Here is a 25,363-nt window from a genome sequence, read left to right as displayed (position 1 = left end):
GAGCGCAGACCATACCTTGTTAGCCCTCGTGCATGTGAAGATACAATGTTGTATGTCCTCCAGGCCAACTTTGCACATCGGGCATTGTGGAATTAGGGGTATGTGTCTACCCGCAAGAACTCGAAAGCAAGGTAAAACACCCTTACCTTTCATCTTAAGTGCTTTATCTTCCCCGGGATTCTCAATTGCCATAAGTCCTTCCAAGTTGGGTAGATCAGTAACTATTCTTGTCATCTTCTATTAAAAATTGCAATGCCCCGAAGGATGCCTAGACAAAACACACTCAATATATTTCACTCGAGTTTTGTATTTATACTTCGTGTATATGTGTCTATATTTTCATTTGCCTATTGTAATACAATAAACCACATTAAGTTGTAATTTGATTATCTAAGCCCTCAGGTGCAATGTATGTATCAGTAGTATGTCGATAGGTTCCGATGGCAACCATTGGGTCCACGATCCAATGGCGCACAAGCCCCCGTAGCATGGGAGCATTGGAATGGGGGAGCGCCTGATGTTCTCCCCGGAGTGACGACGCCGATGCGTAACGCGTACGCATTCATTGCGTGGCAGCAAAACCGAACAGCAACGGCAGATGGCGGTGGCGTGGCGGCACGGCGACGAGAACGATGGAGGACGTAGTACTGTACAAGCTAGCAGATCTGCAGATGTAGCATCAATCTCCTCCGCTTTTTTGAAGCAACCGCAACCTGGTTGCCCCCGAACCGAAGCCAATCCAAAGCCACGCGTGCTCCCGATCCATGCGCACCGGACGGACACCCGGCTCCCGCGGAGCAGAGCAAAAGCAGAGACGGGCCACGATCGCGCGCACCAACCAACCAACCACTTTCCCCGGGAAGGGCAGCGCGTCCGGAGCACGGCACGGCACGCGCGATCCCCTCTGCCGCCTTGGCCGGGCGTACGTGCGCGCGCGCGCGCTTGACGGGGTCACGGGCGATGCGGCCGGCCGCCACGCGCCGCGATGGGCCTCTTTGACGGCCTCTTCCCCGGCCGGCGCGACGACGGCGTGAGGATGGGCCAGGAGGCGTCGGCGTCGGCGTCCACGTCGGCGCAGCAGTGCGGCGGCGACATCTCCGCGCTCTCGCCCACCGCCGCCTCCGTCGTCCGCCGATGCGCGCAGTGCGTGTCCCAGTCCCATCTCCCTGCGCCGTCCTTGGATTCTTGGACTGACGGATCGATCCGATGTTGGTTTTCGTGGGTGGCGTGCAGGATCGCGGGCGTGCCGGTGGAGCAGCTGGTGCGGCGGGTGGAGCCGGACGAGCAGCCGCCGCTCGCCTACGCCAGGAGCATCGTGGAGTACTGCTCCTACGTCGCCCTGCGCGCCGAGACCCGGCGCCGCCACGACCACCTCGGCGACAGGGAGTTCCACTCCCTCACCTACGACATGATGCTCGCCTGGGAGGCGCCCGACCACGACACCGACGCGGAGCTCCAGGTTCGCCACACCGAAACTACTCGACGCATCGATGGCAGGAAGCAGTTCACCTTAGTGGCTGATCAAAATAGATGGTTCCGACCTTGTAGAAAACGGCGTTCGCCTGGGGTGACGGCGGCGATGACGATGACGACGACGGCGGGTCCATATTCTACTCCAGCCCCACGAAGACGGCCATCCAGGTTCCGTCATCGTGCTGTGTTCTTAGCTTCTTGCTCAATCGACTCGAGCATACGATGGATTATGGAATGTGTAGGTTGACGGGAGGAGGACGGTCGGGCCGGAGGCGTTCGCGAAGATCGCGCCCGCCTGCCCGGCCATGGCGCACCCGATCACCGTCCGCAACCTCTTCGACGCGCTCACCAACTCCACCGGCGGCCGCCTCCACTTCCTCATCTACCACAAGTACCTCACGAGCCTGGACGAGTAGGTGACACACATCCTCTGCCCTGAGCCTCTGAACAACATCCATTTTCCTGGGTCGCAGCAATGTGGCATCATATATCATATCTCTGTTGATCTTCAGCGTGCTGAGGTCGACGAAATGCATCTCCGGCGGACACAAGGCGCCGGCGCTGGACCTCTGCGACGGCGAGGTGGTGCTCGACATCTTCGGAGCCGCCACGACGCAGCCGGTCCTGCAGCACATCGGCACGTCCACGTGGCCTGGTTAAGCACCTTCCCTATGGTACATTTTTGGCCCGGCGCTGCTGGTCCGTGCTCCTTCAGGAGGGCCTCATATAAGGTGATGCGTCCACGTTGTCGCAGGGAGGCTCACGCTGACGAACCACGCCCTCTACTTCGAGGCCATCGGCGTCGACTTCTCCTACGGCGACGCCGTCGTCTACGACCTCACCAAGGACCTGAAGCAGTGCGTGAAGCGCGAGTCCACGGGGCCATGGGGAGCTCACCTCTTCGACAAGGCCGTCATGTACAAATCTAGCTCCATGTGAGTGAGTGCCTGATCATCTTCAAATTATTTGCAATTTTCAGTTCTTGCAATCATGTAGTATGACATAGGTTTATAACACATTTAGTTTTGGTACCTATCGATAGAAATGAGCCGGTGTTCTTCGAGTTCCCCCAATTCAAGGGCCACAGCCGGCGGGACTACTGGTTCGCTGTGATCAAGGAGGTGCTGCACGCCCACAAGTTCATCAGGAGGTACCGGCTCGTGGGCTTCCAGAAGGCCGAGGCGCTCGCCGTCGCGACGCTGGGGATCCTCCGGTACCGCGCCGTGAAAGAGGGGTTCCACATACTGCCGGCCTACTTCAAGACCACCCTGGCCTTCAACCTAGCAGAGAAGCTGCCCAAGGGGGACAAGATATTGGAGGCATTGTATGGCCAGCTGCAGGAACATTGCTCGAGGTTCAGGGGAGGCGATGACTTGGCAGCTCAGGGCAGTTCCGACGAGCTGGCACTCGCGGATCCATTTCCGCTGTCGGCATTTACGCTCGTGCGGATGGGGCTGCTGACGCTCAGGAAGGAGGACAATCCCGAGGAAAGGGATTTCGCCGTCGGGGATGTCCAGATTGGAAGGACCAGCTCGGTGCAGATGGCTCTGGAGCGATCTGTTGGGTATTCCGGTAGAGTGGAGGCCGCACGCGCGACGCTCGATCAGGTCAAGGTGGAGGACATTGACACCAATGTGGCTGTCCTAAAGGTATTAATCTTTGAGTATTTCACATTCTTGTGTAATATTTGGGTTCAAGTATTAATACCGAAAGTCTGAAATGCACACTGAAGATCATGGTGAAAAAATAATGATCAGTAGAGACATGCAAAACCCTGAACTTCTATTACTCGTAATTGGGCAGGATTTTACTGATACCGAATTACTCATAAAGTCAAGATGGACTTAAATGGATTAATATTCCCGATTACTGATGTTTTATTGGTTGCATCTTAACGTGCAGGAATTAGTGTTTCCTTTGATTGAAATAGGCAAGAGGCTTGTCTTTCTGGCTGAGTGGGAAGATCCACTTAAGTCATATGTTTTCTTGCTCTGTTTCCTCTACGTAGTTTACAGGTAATATTCATGGTCCAGGACTGAGCATATCTAATGATATAACAGAAGATTTTCCCTTCTCTTTATCCAAACAAGTTTCCTGCCTATCCCTTTAAAGATAAGTGATGTGATTCTTTTTATCTGTATGCAATCCGCAGAGGCTTGATATGGTACATATTTCCCGGCTTTTTGGTCGGGTCTACCGCTTTCATGCTATGGAACAAGCACCATGGCAACAGGCATTTCATCGAAGCATTCGAAGTCACAACCCCGCCTCGTCGACGAACCGTTGAACAACTCCTTGCTCTACAAGAAGCCATCTCACAGCTGGAGGCACATGTCCAAGCTGGAAACATTTTTCTCCTCAAGCTTCGGTCCCTCATGCTCGCAGCTTTTCCTCAGGTTAATCATCTGCCCCAAGCCCGTACTATGATTCAACCCTTTCTGCATCAAATCTCTGCGTAACTTAGCCTATCTGACAACTGTTACATGGTACCAGAGCACGAACAAAGTCGCGACCACGATGCTCGTTGCGGCTGCAGCATTTGCGTTTATGCCGTTCCGGATCATATTCGTGCTCATTCTGTTGGAGGCTTACACGAGGCATATGCCACTGAGGAAGAAGAGCAGCGAGAAGCTGGTGAGGAGGTTGAGGGAGTGGTGGCTCCGGATCCCTGCTGCTCCTGTGCAGCTCTTGAGGCCTCATGACTCCAGAAGATGGAGGTCGAGGCGGAGATAAGGACACATGTTAATATTTCTTTTTTTGGAAGTTAGAAATGTAGATATTGTACAGACATCATGGCAAAGTTCAAAAAGAAACATTACCGACATAAGTTCACAAAGAGAGGGCTGAACCTGATCTTAATCATTAGTTGGGTGAGAGATTTTATTCTTGCTATGGGCAGGATATCAGTTGCACAAAAAGCGGGATCATGAAAGATATTTGTAATATAATTCAGGTGTTGAATAGGAATGCGTTCATTGAAAATGGCATTTGGAGCCTGAGTGTCAGGTTGCTCGATATGAATTTTGATACCGCCTCGTGGTCCCCTTTGGAGTTTGTATTCTACTCCCTCCGTAAACAAATATAAGAACGTTTAGGACATTAAAATAGTGATCTAAACACTTTTATATTAGTTTACAGAGGGAGTAGTATACTCAGCGCGGAGGAGGCTGTCACGGGCCGAGAGAACATTGGGCACGGGCTGATCAGAGTGAATTGTGCCATTCGAACACTGCACATGTGCCTATTTGTTCGTTGCGAACCCATCACGCCGCCTTCTTACTCGCAGCACTGTCATCTCGGTCAATAGCTACCATTGATCAAATAGGGCGTTACCATTTACAACTTCATGATACATTGTCGTCCCTCTGTTCCATACTAGAATGATTTCTTGTTCAGCATACATCAACAGAACTACCTATCTTTGTATTCATGTTTTAATTATAAAACCAAATACATGTAGCACATAATCAATTATTTTTGCTGTGAAAAAAACACTCAAATATATATATTAATCAAACCAGCAGCACACAACCTTAAATAGATTAGATTGAAGTCACTGGGGACGACCGTGTTCTCCCTTAACACTGAAGTTAGCCTAACATTGTTGATCACAGACAACAAGCCATGAAGCCCCCACAACCGGAAGAGCCGCATATCCAAAGGTCTCCAATAAATCTCACAGGCCTCATGTCGGCACCAGTAGACATGGTGGAGATGCGGCCGGAGGACCAAATGGTGAAGCTAAGCCACCGCCGCCGCACCAACAAACCTTTTGCAAACCCTAGCCTCAGTGTGCAAAACGGGTGGTGGGAAGTACACGAGTGAATTGCAAGAAACCACCACATTTGGGGCTTCTCTTGCAGAAAACTACCTGGTCGCTAATCTTTTGCAAAAGCCACCGCACATTCAGTAATAGTTTTGCAGAGTGCACTGAACCTGTCATTTGGCGCGGTTGAGGGCGTTTCCGACAGGTGGGGCCCAATTTGGGTGACGCGGCCTAACGGACGCGCGGACGGCGCCGTTTGGTCCAGACCGACGCGGTCTGGTCGCGCCGGACAGACCGACCGCCCGCACCTGACCAGACCAGACCTCTCCCTCCAGCTCCAAATCCATGGCGACGACGAAACCTGGCGGCGTGGACGGCGGCGGCGGAGTTGCTGCCGGTGGGGATGCTCCGGGCGGCGGTGCTGGAGATCCACCGGAGTACTGCGGGAGCTCCCATCCCTCGAGCGCGCTGCCTCTTCCCCAACCGCCGTCGCCGCCGAAGTCGTTGGAATACGCGGCGGCTACTGCATTTGCCCAGGCGGTGAAGGCCAATCCGACGGGCAGCCACCATTTTGCCTCGTCCTTCGGCGGTGTGGAGTAAGTCATCCTCCTCCTTCTTTGTCATTTCCCCGATTGGTATTCTAGGGTTAGGGTTCTAGGGTTAGGGTTCTATGGTTAGTCTTCTTGGGTACGTGTAGTACGGTTAAGGTTCTAGGGTTAGGGTTCTAGCATTAGGGTTAGTGTTATATGACATCCTCTCTGTCAACTGATTGTTGGTGTCACAGAAATTAATTTTAACATGAGTACTTTGACACAAATCCTCTGTGTCTGTTGTTTGATCAAATACTCTCTTTCACCAACTTTAGTATTGTAAATTGAATCAGAAATTTACGTTGCCACCAATTTTAACTCTGTTAACTGAATTTTGTGAACACTGTTAACTGAATTTATTGAACACTGTACACTGTTAACTGAATTTTTTAACACTGTTAACTGAATTTCTGTTGCCACCAATGAGACCTCTTAACAATAATTTTAACATTGTTAAATGAATTACTTAACAGCAAAATTAAATGCATTTTATCTGAATTTGTAGCTTGGATGATGAAGAATGGGAAGTGAGGTTCCATTTCCTAGACAGAGATAACTTAGAAAGAACAATCTGTTTATCAGACATAACCTTCTGGAATCTCATTTCCCTAATAGAGGTAGAAGGCTATAGTTCAAGGGATTTTATGTATTATGTTAGAGATCCAGGAGCTGGGGTGTCAGGAATGGAAGAATTAACTGATGATGACAAGGTGGAAGAAATGTTGGATCACATAGCTAGTAAAGGAAAGAATGTTGTTAACATTACAGTTATGAGAAGTGATGCACCTAGACCAGTTGATTTGAACATTGGTCATGCTTATGAAGAGCAGGTTCCTTTGTCAGAAATAGGTGTACCAGTTGTCTATGAGGTAGACAATTCAGGAGTTCTTTTCCCCAGTCCAGTGAAACCCCAACCACAGCCAGTCCAAGTAATGAACACACAGGAGAGCTCTTTTTTGTTGAAGCAAAAGGGCCCAAGTGAACCTGAGTTTGCTTTGGACAATGGTAATGAGAGGCATGAGTATTTCATGGAGACAGACCAAGAGCAAGAGCACATTGAGCAGATGATGGAGCAGAAAAGAAATGAAGAAATTCAGAGGTACAGGAGTAATAAGATACAAAGAGAGAAGTACAAGGCAGCAAAAAGAAAACTCCCACAGCTGCTTGCTGAGGAGTTCACTGATAGTGAAAGTGAGGATGAAGATCTAGAAGATGAGGACATATTGGCTAGGTTGGAGGCAATGAAGAGGCATAGGGATGATCCACTATATCACTTTGAAGGAGACACTGATGTAGAAGAGCTATATGGACCAGATGAGGAGGAGGAGGAGAATGAAGGAAGAGATGAAGAGGAAGGACAGGAGGAGCCACTAGATGAGGGCTTGAGAGGAGGAAGCGATGTAGGAGGAAGCAGTGCAGGAGGTAGCAGCAGCACAGGAGGAAGTAAGAGGAGGGGGAAGCGGCCAACAACAAGATCCCATGCAAGTTTGGATCAAATCATAGAGCAAGACTGGGACCTTCATCTGATGAGGAGAGCAACCCAGGTGACTTAAGTCAGGAAGAGAATGATTGGGCTCAGCTTCCAGCATTTAAGCTACCAAATGGTAGGAAGAGCAGGGCCAAAAAGAATAAAGTTAGGGTTTGGTATGATGAGAAGAGGGAAAACCCACAAGAACAATTTGTCAAGAAACTTTGTTTCCTAGATGTGTAGCAGTTCAGAAGGGCACTGCTTACATTTCACATCTCACAAAACAGGAACTACTCATTTCATAGGAACTACTCAGATAGAGTTATTGTAGTTTGCAGTACAGATGACTGTCCTTTTTTCATTGCTGCTTCCAAAATTGCACATGAGAAGACATTTTGCATAAAGAAAATGAACTTGTACCACAATTGTCCTGCTGTTGGAGAGAGCACCAAAGTGACTGCTAGGTGGTTGGCACATGAGTGTGAGCAACAGTTAAGGTCTGACATAAACACACCAGTCCAGGCAATATTGGACAATTTGAAGAAAAAACATGGAATTGAAGTGTCCATTCACATGGCCTACAGGGCAAGGAAAGCAGCTAAGGAAGTTGTCCAAGGAGATCAGAGGGCACAATACACTAGGATAAGGGATTACCTCCAAGCTCTGCTGGATACCAATCCTGGAAGTAGATGCATTGTTACAACAAAGCATTTAAAGACTCATCCTAGCATAAACCCTAGATTTCATGGCTTGTTCATGTGCCTCAATGCTTGCAAAGAGGGCTTCCTAAATGGTTGCAGACCCTTCATAGGTACTTGCATAATTATTTTGGCAACATCTTTCCCATTGCATTTGGTTATGGTTGGTACTAATGTGTTCTGTTTGGTTTTAGGTGTTGATGGTTGCTTTGTTAAGTTGACAACAGGGCAATAAATATTGGCTGCAATTGGAAGAGATGGTAATAACAACATCTTTCCCATTGCATTTGTAATTGTTGACAAGGAAGACACTGCCAGCTGGTCCTGGTTTCTAACCCAGCTCAAGTATGCTCTTGGTGGTGAGTCAGGGAAGTATGGCAACTACACTATCATATCTGATAGACAAAAGGTACCTCACACATCATCATTCTTATATTTACTGAAGTTTTACCATGCTTAGTACTGTCAAATTGTTTGTTGTTATACTATATTTTGAACACTAGTTATTTAAACAGGGCCTTCTTAAAGCCATAAACAATGTCTTTCCAAATTTCCCTCAAAGATTCCGCCTTAGACATATTTATCAGAACTTTCAAACAGCTGGCTTTAGAGGTGAAGAGTTAAAGAAGTATATGGATCAGGCTAGTTATTCATATACTGAGCATGGTTTTGATCAAGCAATGGAAGGCATGAAAAGAGAGTGTGAGGCAGCTTGGAAATGGCTTAGAAAGATACACAAGCATACATGGGCTAGACATGCCATGGACAAAAATTGTAAAACTGATTTTGTTGTTAACAATATTAGTGAAGTTTTCAACAAAATGATACTTGATGTGAGAGGGAAACCAATTAAAACCATGGTTGATGGCATCAGAACTAAATTGCTAGTTAAGTTCAATGCAAACGGGACCAAGACTGAGACAGCCAAGTGGCAGATATGCCCAACATATGTTGAAAAGCTAGAAGAAGCAAAACACCATGCTAGATACTGTCAGTCCATCAAAGCAGGACCTGATCTATACCAGGTTAGCAGTGGAGAAAGCACATATGCAGTAAATCTGCAAGTGCACACATGTGGGTGTAGCAAATGGGACATGACTGGTGTTCCTTGCAAGCATGGTGTTTCTGCAATTAACAAGGCAAAACTTCATCCAAAAGATTTTGTTAGTGATTTCTTCAAGAAACCAATGTACCAAGCAGCCTACAATCCAATTGTGTATCCTGTGCCTGGGCCTGATCTATGGCCAAATACTGGGACCCCTGACATAGAACCACCAGTTTTCAGAGACAAGCCAGGAAAGAAGCAGACTAAGAGGAGAAGGAATCAATTTGAGAAGCCAGCTCCCAAGGATACTTCAAGGATGGCAACAATAACCTGCAGCAATTGCAACTTGACAGGTCATAGGTACACTACCTGCCAAAAACTCTGAAGCCAGCCCTAGCAATGAGAAGGAACCAACACCAGGTTAAATCTTGTGTATATATGTTGTCACTGCAGGTTAAATCTTGTGTATATTTAATACTATGTTCTAATCTGTCTATATGTTGTCACTGTAGGAAAACAGGAGAGTTGCGCGCGCAGTACAGGGAGATCGCGCGCTGGTTCCCCAGTCTGGAGATGCTAAGGAACCATGCCCGCGGCCTGGTGAAGGTGATGACACCTGCCGAAAGGCAGGGTGCCTTCCCTGCCGGCTGCACCGTCCCGCTAGCGACCATTCTCCTGTGGGCGATGCACGAGGTGCAGCGCTCCCCCGACCCTAGGCAGCGCGCCCGTTGGTGGATGTACCGCTCATCCACCAAGCCGCCGGCCGTCGCGGATGACATCACCGACGCCGTCCTCGCTCTCCCAGCCCCCATCAACAACGCCTATTGGGAGAGGTGCAATCCATGGGTCCTCGGGCCAGACGAGGACTCTGACGCCGAGTTTTCTAACGACTACAACTCTGATGAATCTGACGACTACTCCTCTGACGACGAGGTGGACGAGGTCGTCGTACTCTCCTCCGACTCCTCCGATGACGAGCCTGATGTGCAGCTCCTGGCGCCCGTCCTCGACGCTGTGGAGGGGCAGAAGAATAGCCCAATTGATGTGGATAAGCTGCCGGAGGTCACCGACAACCCAGAGCTCGTCATCGTGAAGAAAGAAGAGGAGGGTGGCGGTGAAGATGTGGTGGAGCCAGCGCCGGCCAAGAAGAAGAGGACGGCGGTGAACAACAATGACGTGCGGCGCTCCCAACGCATGAAGATGCTGAAGAAGGAGGAGTGACATGTTGTCTTCAGTTTTGTTAATAGAAGAAAAAGTTCAGTTCCGTCAGTACGTTAGTATGCCAGTTCTATCTATGTCAGTTGTATCTATGTCAGACTATCTATGTTAGTATGCCAGTTCTATCTATGTCAGACTATCTATGCAGTATGAACTTGCTATCTATGTTCACTATCTACTTGCTATAATCCAAGCTGATAATTCATCACAAACTGAACTTAATCCAAGCTAATAATTCATCACAAACAGAGTACTCTCACAAACAACATACAATCCAAGGTTCATTGCTACAGAAATAATAGAGTTCACCACAATAAATCTTAACACATTACAAGCTTTCCTCCATAGCTACTACAAAATACATCATTGACACACATGGTCAGATAACAACACAACTTAGTCCTCATCACAAATAGCCTTAATCTGGTGAAGCTTCCTCTTGTTGCTATCACCTGCTGTCTTGAGCTCAACAATGCAGGAAGCAAGAGTACTCTTCTCCATGGTCAACTTCTCCTTCACTTTCATCAGCTCAGCAATGCAACAATCCAGCTTATCCTTCTCTTTCTTCAGGTCATCCTTCTCTTTCTTCAGGTCAGCATAGCAAATCTCCAAAGTCCTCTTATCAGAGCTCAACTTTTCCTTCTCTTTAAGATGGTTGAACTTCAAATTCCTAATGACAGTGGCTTGAGCTACATGAATTTGCTTTAACTGGTGAACAACAGCCTTTAATTTTTTTATCTCAGCATCCTTTGTCATGCTGCTTTCCACACTAACTGAAATGTTCTCAGCATCATTCTTCTGTTTTACCTCAGGCTAGCTATCCTTATAATCCAAGAGGTTGTTCACATCTTCAACAAGCTTCTCATATGTCTCCTGCAACTCTTTTTTCTGCTGTGTGAGATTGTGTACAGTGCTTGAATGCTCTAGGCATGCCATCTTGTTATCATGCTGGCTATGCTCATACATAAGCCACATCTTATGAATAGCATTCTGCAGATGCTCTGGCCAATGCCCATCTACCCACTGCACTAATCCACAATTTGCAACACCCTACAATAGAAAAATCAGTTCAAAATTACAGACATTACTTACAGATTCAGTTAAATAGCTCATTCAGTTTATGTACCAGAATCAGATTCATTTAATGATGAATAATTATGAAAACTAAAACTAAGAACAGTACCTATGAACCCTAGAACTAAATTCAGTAACTATGAACCCTAGAACATGAGCAGTAACTATGAACCCTAGAACATGAACAGTAACTATGAACCCTAGAACATGAACAGTAACTACAAACCCTAGAACAAGAATTGGAATGCTGCAAACACAACTTAAAACTTACTTCAGTGGCACAGGCAATGAACCTCCTACCAGTGCTTATCCCCTCAAATGCAACATACTTCCTCCCTGGATTCCCATGCTCACAAATCACATTCAAGTCGTCAGCAAGACCCTCGAACGACGGCTCATCAATTATAGCTGGGATCTAAGAAATCCAACAAAAACTTGTTCAAATCGACCAAATGTTCAACCCTAGAAACCCTAGAACACAAATGAGCAATAGAAGGTTCTGACCTTGAGAGGAGAGTCGTCGGAGGAGATGTACTGTGCGGCGGAGCCGTCAGTGCTCTCATTGTCGCTCCAGGACACCATGGCGGACGGCGGCCGGCGGAGACCGGAGAGGAGAGGAGCAAATGGGAGGGGAGGGAGCGAGCATGGGAGCAGAGAGAGTGAGCGTGAGAGCAGAGAGAGCGAGCGAGATGTGGTCGGGCGCGGGCGGTCTGTCTCTGGCGACCCGACCGCGTCTATCTTAAGCAAACGGCGCCGTCCGTGCGCCCGTGAGGCCACGTCAGAGATTTTGGGCCCCACCTTTCAGAAACGCCCTCAACCGCGCCAAATGACAGGTTCAGTGCACTCTGCAAAACTATTACTGAATGTGCGGTGGCTTTTGCAAAAGATTAGCGACCAGGTAGTTTTCTGCAAGAGAAGCCCCAAATGTGATGGTTTCTTGCAATTCACTCGAAGTACACTGCAAACCATTGACGCCGCCATAGACAACACTGTCAATATTGGAGGGCTAGAGAAAGAATTATTCACCGGGTCATTGCACCCACCATTTATGATGCGAAACAGTTGAAAGGGTTGAAGAGGCAGACAACGAATGCCTACCTAAAGTCCCCAAAACATGGGAAAGTACGTCTCCGCCCGGTAGACCGGGTCCTCCGGGTGCACCCTCACCGGCAGTGATGGCTAGGGAGGATGCTGGGGAGGGGGTTACTAGTGGAAGAGAAGTAGGAGCACGACGCGCCCAAGATTGCCTCTCGCTAGGTTTAGTGTTAGGAGAGTAAACATGCATGCAAGCTTTTCCTCCACCACATAAACAATTTGGATGCATATTTAACATTTTCTTTAACACAACCACAGAATTTTAGATAAAATAATTTTACCAACATCAAATGATTAAGACAAGAGTAATAGAGAATATGACATTACATGCTCCTAGACTGGATATAATAATTAGCAACTAACCTAAAGTTCTAATATTCTGGTGAAGTGGAGGTTGTTTGCCTGATGCTCGATCAGGTTCAAGTGAAGGAAAAAATATATCTATGTTGTTGTCCTTAAGGTATTGATCATTATCTCCAAGTACTTCACACTTAACATTCTTGTATAGGATTTGAATTCAAATAGTGATACTTAATATATATGTGAAATGAACACATAAGAGATCTTGGTGGAAAAAAATCATGATTCATAGAGACATGCCAAACCCTGAACTTCTATTATTCATAACCAAAATTCAGGCTTTATTTGAGATTACTATGCCATATTAACATGCATGAACTGTTATCTCCTTTGATTGAAATATGCAAACTGTTTTTCTCTTTGCCCGAATGGAAAGATCCACTTAAGTCATATGTCTTCTTGTCCCTAGAGGCTTGATATGGTATATGTTTCCTGGGTCTTTGCTTGGCTCATATTTTCATGTTGTACAATAAGTACCATGAGAACAAGAAGCCAGTGTAAGCATTTTAAGTCACACATTCTCCCCGAAGATGAACCACCGAACAACTCACTGGTTCTGCACAAAGCCATCTCACCACTGGAGGCACATGTATAAGCTGGAAACATACTTCTCCCCAAGCTTCTGGCCCTCATGTTTGCGACCTTCCTATGTTCACCTAATAACTCACAGGTTCCCTCAAAGCATGGTTAAATACATCTTCGTCGTTCTCCTAATTTTTCGATCTTGACAACTGTTACATGGTATTTCAGAACATGAACAAAATTGTTGTGGGGATGCTCGTTCCTGCAATAACATTATCCATTTAGGAGCATAATTGCATTGCTTCTGCTTGGGACTTGTAAGAAGCATATGCTAATGAGGAGGAAGAGTATGACTATTGAGGCATTGTGCCACTAGAAGATAGAGATCAAGGTTGAGATTGAGATAAAGATACATTCTAATATTGTTACATGATCTTGAATATCATTAATAAATTTGAGTGTTAGACATGTTGATATTACAACCATCATGTCAAATTGGAAAACAAAGGTTACTAAGAATTGCGTGATAGAATTGTATTCAGTGTTAACCTTTCTTAGTAAATTCAGCCTTCATCTAACTAAACATAATTTTCCTATCCAATTCTAATTAATTTGTTGGACTAGCGAGGATGTCCCGCGAACCACCCCGTAAAGAGATGTAGAATAGTTTGGCAAACTTGGCGATTTCCTAGTTGCTCAGCATCTTTGCCAGTTGCACTCGCTTTGTCGTGTTTGACCTGATATGTCTCCAACGTATCTATAATTTATGAAGTATTCATGCCATGTTTACAATAATTTTGTATGGTTTTGGTATGATTTGAATAGAACTAACCATGTCTGACAGTGTTTTTAGCAGAACTACCGTGGTGTTGTTTTTTGTGCAGAAATAAAAGTCCTCGGGATAGGATGAAAATTTACGGTGAATTTTATGGACCGAAAGAGACCCCCGAAGCTTTGTGGGAGGACCAGAAGACCCACGAGGACACGACAAGCTCACACGGCACGCCCTACCCCCCAGGGAGGGCCGACCGAGCTTGTCGCTTCTTCGTGGACCCCCTTGACGTGAGACCGACACCAAAAATTCCTATAAATACCTAAAACCCCAGAAAGAACCCTAGATGAGAAGTTCTGCCGCCGCAAGCCTCTGTATCCACGAAAACTCAATCGGGACCCCATTTTGGCACCCTGCCGGAGGGGGAAATCATCACCGGAGGCCATCTTCGTCATCCCGGCAGCCACCATGATGAGGAGGGAGTAGTCCACCCTCAGGGCAGATGGTATGTACTAGTAGCTATGTGTTTGATCTCTCTCTCTCTCTCTCTCTCTCTCTCTCTCTCGTGTTCTTGATTTGGCACAATCTTGATGTACCGCGAGCTTTGTTAATATATTTGGATCTTATGGCGTTCTTCCCTCTCTACCTTCTTGTGATGAATTGAATATTTTCCTTTGAGGTTTTTTTATGTCGGATTGAATCTTTTGGATGTGAGAGCACTTGATATATGTCTTGCGATGGGATATCCATGGTGACAATGGGATGTTCTATTGATTCACTTGATATATGTTTTAGTTATCAACTTGCGGATTCCTGTGGTGACATTGGGGTAATCTATGCATAGGGGTTGATACGCGTTTTCATATTCCTTTCTCTGATAGAAATCTTGGGGTACTCTCTGAAGTTCTTTGTGTTGGATTGAATATTATGAACCTGAAGTTGTTTGATGCATATCGTATAATCAACTCACGGATACTTGTGGTGACATTGGAGTATCTAGGTGACATTAGAGTTGGTTTATGTGTATCATATGGTGTTATTTTAGTATGAACTCTAGGGTTGTTTGTGACACTTATAGGAATAGCTCAATGAATTGATCGGAAAGAATAACTTTGAGGTGGTTTCATACCCTACAAACAATTTCATCTTATGTTCTCGGTGATAGGAACTTTGGAGTGATTCTTTGTTGCACGCCGAGGGATTGTTATATGATCCAATTATGTTATCATTGTTGAGAGATATTGCACTAGTGAAAGTATGAACCCTAGGCCTTGTTTCCAAGCATTGCAATACCGTTTTTGCTCACTTTTTTTACTAGTTACCTTGCTGTTTTTATTCATTCAGATTATAAAAATATACTTCTACCATCCATACTACACGTTTATCACTATGTCTTCACTGAACTAGTGCACATATACAATTTACCATTGTATTGTGTGTGTTGGGGATACAAGAGACTCTTTGTTATTTGGTTGCAGGGTTGTTTGACAGAGATCATCTTCATCCTACGCCTCCCACGGATTGATAAACCTAGGCCATCCAATTGAGGGAAAATTACTACTATCCTACAAAACTCTGCGCTTGGAGGCCCAACACGAGTCTACAAGAATGAGTTGTGTAGTAGACATCATGACCCCGGACCCATGCACTCCGATTCCACCATCTTTACTAATCCTTTTCGTCCTTCTACTGTCATGTGCCCCAACCTTCATGGACTTCCATACTAGACATGTCCGTGTAGTAGAAGATGAATCTAGCATAAGCTCGCATGTGCGCACAGCTATACCAGCATAACCCCACCTACCTTGCATCCCTTGATCCAAATTCCCGTGTCGATCACTACAAAAAAAGACACATCCGTGACATTTTGGGCCGAACGAATTTTTTTTCTGTCATACATATGACATTTCTATGATGATAATTGTGACAAAACCCGGTATCATCATAGATGTGGTGGGCTCCTACTTCTATGACAAAAAATCATGACAGAAAATGGGCTTTTCGTCCTGGGCGGGCCGGAGACGTAGCTGCATGACATTCTTTGGGCCGTCCATGACGGAAAAAACCGTGGTAGAAGCGAGGGCGAGGAAAATTTCGGGGAGTTCACGGTTACGGTGGGAGGTCGGGGCCGAGCGATGCGCGTTTCTCTCGTACACGTACGCGCGTGTGTGCGAGGCGTTGGCTCTAACTGAACCCGAGCGAGGCGTTGGGCTCTAACTGAACCTGAGTGATTGCACTGCAGGCTACGCGTTACTGAACCCGAGCGGTCGATCGATGGCTGTTAACTGAACCCGATCGAGCGATTCCTTCGCTACTGCTGCTAACTGAAGCCGATCGATGCTGCCTCTGGGATGAACAGTGAGCGTTGCGGGGGGGGGGGGGTTGGATGAACAGTGAGCGGTGGCGTTGCCTCTGGATGAACAGGACCCCGTGGTGTGGTGGAGGGCTGGATGAACAGTAGACGGTGGAGGGGTGCCCGTGGAGGGGTGGTTGAACAGTAGCCGGTGGAGTAGCGCGCGGTGGAGGCTGGATGAACAGGAGCCCGTGGAGGCTGGAGGAGGTCGACGGTAGCCCGTGGAGGCTGGAGGAGGTCGACGGTGGAGATGAACAGTATCCCGTGGAGTCCCGTTTTGCGGTACGCCACACCCCTCCCGATGAACAGGACCCCCGTTTCGACCGTAGGAGGTCCGTTTCATTCGTTTTGCGGTACGCCACACCCCTCTCGATCAACATGACCCCCGTTTCGACCATAGGAGGTCCGTTTCGTCCGTTTTGCGGTACGCCACACCCCTCCCAATCAACAGGACCCCTGTTTCGACCGTAGGAGGTCTGTTTCCTCCGTTTTGTGGTACGCCACACCCCTCCCGATCAACAGGACCCCTGTTTCGACCGTAGGAGGTCCGTTTCCTCCGTTTTGCGGTACGCCACACCCCTCGTGATCAACAGGACCCCGTTCCGAACGTAGGAGGTCCGTTTCCTCCGTTGTGCGGTACGCCAGCCTCGTTTCCATCGCCTGTTCCGTCCAAGCCCTCCCGATGAACACGACCACGCATTCCGTTCCGACCCAGCATGTTGGCTCCCACGCGTTCCGTTGCCTCCCGATGAACACGACGCATTCCGTTGCCTCCCCATGAACACGACGCATTCCGTTGCCTCCCCATGAACATGACAACGACGTTGTTTCTCCGTTCCGACCCAGCCATGTACACGAGCCCTGGCCATACGTATGCGCGAGTAGGCGTTCGAGACCCCGCCCGTATGTACACATACGTGGCCGTATTTTCTTTCTTGCACTCTGGCCACTGTACGTACGTGCACATGCTACGTGCGCGCGTCTACTACGACACGTACGCGCCTCTACTACGACACGTGCGCGCCTCTACATCCACCAGTATATATGTACGGACACGTTCGCGACCAGAATGACAACGCTACGTACGCTTCGACCAGGTGGGTCCCGACTGTCAGGCACTTCCTTGCCTGCGAAGATGTAGCTGGTGGGTTCCAGCAGTCAGGGGGGCGAATCGTTTTTTTTTTGCCCGGACACACTTCCTTGCGTGCGAAGATGTAGCTGGTGGGTCCCAGCAGTCAGGGGGAAACTTTTTTTCACGAAATACAGTGGCCCGTCCGATGGGTCCCAGCTTTCAGGTGGAGGAATCATTATTTTCCGCATAATAAGGAGGCACTTCCTTGCTGCGGCCGTGGACCCGGCTGTCAGCCTCTCCACGTACAGTCCACATCCGATGGAAGTCGTTCCTTGACCACGTTGACCACGCCGCGCCGAGAGCACCAGGGTGGTGGACGACGGCGAGGCCTAGGAAGGGGACGACGGGGAGCCGGGGAAGACGGGGCAGTGGAAGCCCGCGCGGAGAGGAGTACGAGGGTTCACTGGTTCGGCTGCGGTGTGAGGCTGCCGTCGCCGCAGGGCCTGGCCAGCGGTGGAAGTAGTAGGGGGCGGTGCGGCCTCCACGGCAGCACAGCCGACCACGGGAGGCAGGAGCATGCGGCACGACCGGCGCTGCTTTGGGCGGCTGGAGCAAGAAGACCAGAGGTTGAAGAAGCACTACGGCCGTTGGATGGACATCGTACGGTCACTGGAGCTAGAATCGTTCATATTGACTAAAGTTGACAAAGGCCCCCGTCCCAGTCAACTTAGTAGGCCCACAAGTGAGCCTCCCACCATGGTGGGTCCCAGCTAGCAGGGGGAGTATTCATTTTTTTTGTGCGTAATAAGGAGGCACTTCCTTGCGTGCGAAGATATAGCTGGTGGGTCCGAGCTGTCAGCGGCGGAATTTTTTTTTTCGCGAAATACAGAGGCCCTTTCGGTGGGTCCCTAATGTCAGGTGGAGGAACCATTATTTTGCGTGTAATAAGGAGGCATTTCCTTGCGTGCGGCCGTGGACCCAGCTGTTGGCCTCTCCACGTACACTCCACTTCAGATGCATGTCGGTCGTTGACCACATTGACCAGGCCGCGCCGAGAGCACCAGGGCGGTGGACGACGGCGAGGCCTAGGAAGGGCGCGACACGGAGGCAGGGAAGACTCGGCAGTTGTTTCCCACGCGGAGGGGAGTACGACTGTACGAGGGTTTACTGGTTCGTCTGCCGTCGCCGGAGAATAACAGCAGGTGTGGGTGAGTAGAGGGATGGCTAGGCCAGCGATGGGAGTACGGTGGGGCGTTGAGGCCTGCGCGCAGCAGAGCCGGCCGCGGGAAGGAGGGAGCAGGCAGTCCCGCCGGCGCTTGTTTGAGCGGCTGGAGCAGGAAGAGCAAAGATTGAAGAAGCACGACAGCCGTTGGATGGCCATCCCACAGTCACTGCTTGTGCGTCAACCTTTTTTTTAGGAAAGCCTCAAATCTGTGGAAAACAGCATACCGCCCATCTGCCATTATTTCTAATAATTTACAGCCCATTTGCTAATTATTAAGGTTTTTTTGGAGCCCATATTCTTTTGTTAGCATTACAGCCCATATTGTGGCCATGGTTAAAAAATTATTAGAAATTTTGCATATTTTGGTGCGGTCGGAACTGTTTTTAATCCTGAAATTTCGACTCACATTCAAACTGATTTTAAAAATAAATGTATATCAATATAAAATCCAACAAATTCTCCACACATAAAAATTAATGTAATTTAAAATCTCGAAATGAAAATAAAGATATTTGAAACTAATTGCCGGTTTGATGTGTTTTAAAAATGTACAGCTCATTTCTCATTACTGATGGGCCATTTTCTCGACCAGCCGAATGAAAGCTCTCCTCGTCTTGAAAGATTTGCAGCCCAACAGGCCTGACAAAGCGACTTACTTGGCAAATCACAAAAAAACTGGGCTGTGGCCGTGGACCCGGCTGTCAGCCTCTCCACGTACAGTCCACATCCGATGGAAGTCGTTCCTTGACCACGTTGACCACGCCGCGCCGAGAGCACCAGGGTGGTGGACGACGGCGAGGCCTAGGAAGGGGACGACGGGGAGCCGGGGAAGACGGGGCAGTGGAAGCCCGCGCGGAGAGGAGTACGAGGGTTCACTGGTTCGGCTGCGGTGTGAGGCTGCCGTCGCCGCAGGGCCTGGCCAGCGGTGGAAATAGTAGGGGGCGGTGCGGCCTCCGCGGCAGCACAGCCGACCACGGGAGGCAGGAGCATGCGGCACGACCGGCGCTGCTTTGGGCGGCTGGAGCAAGAAGACCAGAGGTTGAAGAAGCACTACGGCCGTTGGATGGACATCGTACGGTCACTGGAGCTAGAATCGTTCATATTGACTAAAGTTGACAAAGGCCCCCGTCCCAGTCAACTTAGTAGGCCCACAAGTGAGCCTCCCACCATGGTGGGTCCCAGCTAGCAGGGGGAGTATTCATTTTTTTTGTGCGTAATAAGGAGGCACTTCCTTGCGTGCGAAGATATAGCTGGTGGGTCCGAGCTGTCAGCGGCGGAATTTTTTTTTTCGCGAAATACAGAGGCCCTTTCGGTGGGTCCCTAATGTCAGGTGGAGGAACCATTATTTTGCGTGTAATAAGGAGGCATTTCCTTGCGTGCGGCCGTGGACCCAGCTGTCGGCCTCTCCACGTACACTCCACTTCAGATGCATGTCGGTCGTTGACCACATTGACCAGGCCGCGCCGAGAGCACCAGGGCGGTGGACGACGGCGAGGCCTAGGAAGGGCGCGACACGGAGGCAGGGAAGACTCGGCAGTTGTTTCCCACGCGGAGGGGAGTACGACTGTACGAGGGTTTACTGGTTCGTCTGCCGTCGCCGGAGAATAACAGCAGGTGTGGGTGAGTAGAGGGATGGCTAGGCCAGCGATGGGAGTACGGTGGGGCGTTGAGGCCTGCGCGCAGCAGAGCCGGCCGCGGGAAGGAGGGAGCAGGCAGTCCCGCCGGCGCTTGTTTGAGCGGCTGGAGCAGGAAGAGCAAAGATTGAAGAAGCACGACAGCCGTTGGATGGCCATCCCACAGTCACTGCTTGTGCGTCAACCTTTTTTTTAGGAAAGCCTCAAATCTGTGGAAAACAGCATACAGCCCATCTGCCATTATTTCTAATAATTTACAGCCCATTTGCTAATTATTAAGGTTTTTTTGGAGCCCATATTCTTTTGTTAGCATTACAGCCCATATTGTGGCCATGGTTAAAAAATTATTAGAAATTTTGCATATTTTGGTGCGGTCGGAACTGTTTTTAATCCTGAAATTTCGACTCACATTCAAACTGATTTTAAAAATAAATGTATATCAATATAAAATCCAACAAATTCTCCACACATAAAAATTAATGTAATTTAAAATCTCGAAATGAAAATAAAGATATTTGAAACTAATTGCCGGTTTGATGTGTTTTAAAAATGTACAGCTCATTTCTCATTACTGATGGGCCATTTTCTCGACCAGCCGAATGAAAGCTCTCCTCGTCTTGAAAGATTTGCAGCCCAACAGGCCTGACAAAGCGACTTACTTGGCAAATCACAAAAAACTGGGCTGTGGCCCTGGACCCGGCTGTCAGCCTCTCCACGTACAGTCCACATCCGATGGAAGTCGTTCCTTGACCACGTTGACCACGCCGCGCCGAGAGCACCAGGGTGGTGGACGACGGCGAGGCCTAGGAAGGGGACGACGGGGAGCCGGGGAAGACGGGGCAGTGGAAGCCCACGCGGAGAGGAGTACGAGGGTTCACTGGTTCGGCTGCGGTGTGAGGCTGCCGTCGCCGCAGGGCCTGGCCAGCGGTGGAAATAGTAGGGGGCGGTGCGGCCTCCGCGGCAGCACAGCCGACCACGGGAGGCAGGAGCATGCGGCACGACCGGCGCTGCTTTGGGCGGCTGGAGCAAGAAGACCAGAGGTTGAAGAAGCACTACGGCCGTTGGATGGACATCGTACGGTCACTGGAGCTAGAATCGTTCATATTGACTAAAGTTGACAAAGGCCCCCGTCCCAGTCAACTTAGTAGGCCCACAAGTGAGCCTCCCACCATGGTGGGTCCCAGCTAGCAGGGGGAGTATTCATTTTTTTTGTGCGTAATAAGGAGGCACTTCCTTGCGTGCGAAGATATAGCTGGTGGGTCCGAGCTGTCAGCGGCGGAAATTTTTTTTTCGCGAAATACAGAGGCCCTTTCGGTGGGTCCCTAATGTCAGGTGGAGGAACCATTATTTTGCGTGTAATAAGGAGGCATTTCCTTGCGTGCGGCCGTGGACCCAGCTGTCGGCCTCTCCACGTACACTCCACTTCAGATGCATGTCGGTCGTTGACCACATTGACCAGGCCGCGCCGAGAGCACCAGGGCGGTGGACGACGGCGAGGCCTAGGAAGGGCGCGACACGGAGGCAGGGAAGACTCGGCAGTTGTTTCCCACGCGGAGGGGAGTACGACTGTACGAGGGTTTACTGGTTCGTCTGCCGTCGCCGGAGAATAACAGCAGGTGTGGGTGAGTAGAGGGATGGCTAGGCCAGCGATGGGAGTACGGTGGGGCGTTGAGGCCCGCGCGCAGCAGAGCCGGCCGCGGGAAGGAGGGAGCAGGCAGTCCCGCCGGCGCTTGTTTGAGCGGCTGGAGCAGGAAGAGCAAAGATTGAAGAAGCACGACAGCCGTTGGATGGCCATCCCACAGTCACTGCTTGTGCGTCAACCTTTTTTTTAGGAAAGCCTCAAATCTGTGGAAAACAGCATACAGCCCATCTGCCATTATTTCTAATAATTTACAGCCCATTTGCTAATTATTAAGGTTTTTTTGGAGCCCATATTCTTTTGTTAGCATTACAGCCCATATTGTGGCCATGGTTAAAAAATTATTAGAAATTTTGCATATTTTGGTGCGGTCGGAACTGTTTTTAATCCTGAAATTTCGACTCACATTCAAACTGATTTTAAAAATAAATGTATATCAATATAAAATCCAACAAATTCTCCACACATAAAAATTAATGTAATTTAAAATCTCGAAATGAAAATAAAGATATTTGAAACTAATTGCCGGTTTGATGTGTTTTAAAAATGTACAGCTCATTTCTCATTACTGATGGGCCATTTTCTCGACCAGCCGAATGAAAGCTCTCCTCGTCTTGAAAGATTTGCAGCCCAACAGGCCTGACAAAGCGACTTACTTGGCAAATCACAAAAAACTGGGCTGTGGCCCTGGACCCGGCTGTCAGCCTCTCCACGTACAGTCCACATCCGATGGAAGTCGTTCCTTGACCACGTTGACCACGCCGCGCCGAGAGCACCAGGGTGGTGGACGACGGCGAGGCCTAGGAAGGGGACGACGGGGAGCCGGGGAAGACGGGGCAGTGGAAGCCCACGCGGAGAGGAGTACGAGGGTTCACTGGTTCGGCTGCGGTGTGAGGCTGCCGTCGCCGCAGGGCCTGGCCAGCGGTGGAAATAGTAGGGGGCGGTGCGGCCTCTGCGGCAGCACAGCCGACCACGGGAGGCAGGAGCATGCGGCACGACCGGCGCTGCTTTGGGCGGCTGGAGCAAGAAGACCAGAGGTTGAAGAAGCACTACGGCCGTTGGATGGACATCGTACGGTCACTGGAGCTAGAATCGTTCATATTGACTAAAGTTGACAAAGGCCCCCGTCCCAGTCAACTTAGTAGGCCCACAAGTGAGCCTCCCACCATGGTGGGTCCCAGCTAGCAGGGGGAGTATTCATTTTTTTGTGCGTAATAAGGAGGCACTTCCTTGCGTGCGAAGATATAGCTGGTGGGTCCGAGCTGTCAGCGGCGGAAATTTTTTTTTCGCGAAATACAGAGGCCCTTTCGGTGGGTCCCTAATGTCAGGTGGAGGAACCATTATTTTGCGTGTAATAAGGAGGCATTTCCTTGCGTGCGGCCGTGGACCCAGCTGTCGGCCTCTCCACGTACACTCCACTTCAGATGCATGTCGGTCGTTGACCACATTGACCAGGCCGCGCCGAGAGCACCAGGGCGGTGGACGACGGCGAGGCCTAGGAAGGGCGCGACACGGAGGCAGGGAAGACTCGGCAGTTGTTTCCCACGCGGAGGGGAGTACGACTGTACGAGGGTTTACTGGTTCGTCTGCCGTCGCCGGAGAATAACAGCAGGTGTGGGTGAGTAGAGGGATGGCTAGGCCAGCGATGGGAGTACGGTGGGGCGTTGAAGCCTGCGCGCAGCAGAGCCGGCCGCGGGAAGGAGGGAGTAGGCAGTCCCGCCGGCGCTTGTTTGAGCGGCTGGAGCAGGAAGAGCAAAGATTGAAGAAGCACGACAGCCGTTGGATGGCCATCCCACAGTCACTGCTTGTGCGTCAACCTTTTTTTTAGGAAAGCCTCAAATCTGTGGAAAACAGCATACAGCCCATCTGCCATTATTTCTAATAATTTACAGCCCATTTGCTAATTATTAAGTTTTTTTGGAGCCCATATTCTTTTGTTAGCATTACAGCCCATATTGTGGCCATGGTTAAAAAATTATTAGAAATTTTGCATATTTTGGTGCGGTCGGAACTGTTTTTAATCCTGAAATTTCGACTCACATTCAAACTGATTTTAAAAATAAATGTATATCAATATAAAATCCAACAAATTCTCCACACATAAAAATTAATGTAATTTAAAATCTCGAAATGAAAATAAAGATATTTGAAACTAATTGCCGGTTTGATGTGTTTTAAAAATGTACAGCTCATTTCTCATTACTGATGGGCCATTTTCTCGACCAGCCGAATGAAAGCTCTCCTCGTCTTGAAAGATTTGCAGCCCAACAGGCCTGACAAAGCGACTTACTTGGCAAATCACAAAAAAACTGGGCTGTGGCCGTGGACCCGGCTGTCAGCCTCTCCACGTACAGTCCACATCCGATGGAAGTCGTTCCTTGACCACGTTGACCACGCCGCGCCGAGAGCACCAGGGTGGTGGACGACGGCGAGGCCTAGGAAGGGGACGACGGGGAGCCGGGGAAGACGGGGCAGTGGAAGCCCGCGCGGAGAGGAGTACGAGGGTTCACTGGTTCGGCTGCGGTGTGAGGCTGCCGTCGCCGCAGGGCCTGGCCAGCGGTGGAAATAGTAGGGGGCGGTGCGGCCTCCGCGGCAGCACAGCCGACCACGGGAGGCAGGAGCATGCGGCACGACCGGCGCTGCTTTGGGCGGCTGGAGCAAGAAGACCAGAGGTTGAAGAAGCACTACGGCCGTTGGATGGACATCGTACGGTCACTGGAGCTAGAATCGTTCATATTGACTAAAGTTGACAAAGGCCCCCGTCCCAGTCAACTTAGTAGGCCCACAAGTGAGCCTCCCACCATGGTGGGTCCCAGCTAGCAGGGGGAGTATTCATTTTTTTTGTGCGTAATAAGGAGGCACTTCCTTGCGTGCGAAGATATAGCTGGTGGGTCCGAGCTGTCAGCGGCGGAAATTTTTTTTTCGCGAAATACAGAGGCCCTTTCGGTGGGTCCCTAATGTCAGGTGGAGGAACCATTATTTTGCGTGTAATAAGGAGGCATTTCCTTGCGTGCGGCCGTGGACCCAGCTGTCGGCCTCTCCACGTACACTCCACTTCAGATGCATGTCGGTCGTTGACCACATTGACCAGGCCGCGCCGAGAGCACCAGGGCGGTGGACGATGGCGAGGCCTAGGAAGGGCGCGAAACGGAGGCAGGGAAGACTTGGCAATTGTTTCCCACGCGGAGGGGAGTACGACTGTACGAGGGTTTACTGGTTCGTCTGTCGTCGCCGGAGAATAACAGCAGGTGTGGGTGAGTAGACGGATGGCTAGGCCAGCGATGGGAGTACGGTGGGGCGTTGAGGCCTGCGCGCAGCAGAGCCGGCCGCGGGAAGGAGGGAGCAGGCAGTCCCGCCGG

At 49.5% G+C, this 25,363-nt stretch overlaps 3 protein-coding genes across 3 annotated transcripts; 1 reads left to right on the top strand and 2 right to left on the bottom strand.

The window, feature by feature from the left end:
• The first annotated feature begins 759 nt into the window (after positions 1–759).
• LOC109739071 (uncharacterized) lies at positions 760–4,460 on the top strand. The gene is made up of 10 exons (XM_020298152.4): positions 760–1,143; positions 1,234–1,459; positions 1,549–1,641; positions 1,716–1,885; positions 1,986–2,128; positions 2,228–2,408; positions 2,516–3,122; positions 3,376–3,488; positions 3,626–3,869; positions 3,967–4,460. The coding sequence occupies exons 1-10, from the start codon at positions 986–988 to the stop codon at positions 4,204–4,206; spliced, it is 2,175 nt and encodes a 724-aa protein (XP_020153741.1). The 5' UTR covers positions 760–985; the 3' UTR covers positions 4,207–4,460.
• Positions 4,461–10,654: 6,194 nt separating this feature from the next.
• Positions 10,655–11,014, bottom strand: LOC120974291 (uncharacterized). Its single transcript, XM_040400764.1, has one exon. It carries the CDS (start codon positions 11,012–11,014, stop codon positions 10,655–10,657), a length of 360 nt encoding a protein of 119 aa, XP_040256698.1.
• Positions 11,015–11,071: 57 nt separating this feature from the next.
• LOC109739070 (uncharacterized) lies at positions 11,072–11,914 on the bottom strand. The gene is made up of 3 exons (XM_040400763.1): positions 11,837–11,914; positions 11,604–11,747; positions 11,072–11,308 (listed from the first exon to the last, which is right to left on the bottom strand). Exons 1-3 carry the CDS (start codon positions 11,912–11,914, stop codon positions 11,072–11,074), a joined length of 459 nt encoding a protein of 152 aa, XP_040256697.1.
• Positions 11,915–25,363: the final 13,449 nt, after the last annotated feature.

Source organism: Aegilops tauschii, chromosome 2, assembly GCF_002575655.3.
Source record: "Aegilops tauschii subsp. strangulata cultivar AL8/78 chromosome 2, Aet v6.0, whole genome shotgun sequence".
In the NCBI taxonomy this organism is placed as follows: Eukaryota; Viridiplantae; Streptophyta; class Magnoliopsida; order Poales; family Poaceae; genus Aegilops; species Aegilops tauschii.
Note: the sequence above shows the minus strand (reverse complement) of the source record. Positions and strands in the feature narration are given on the sequence as shown.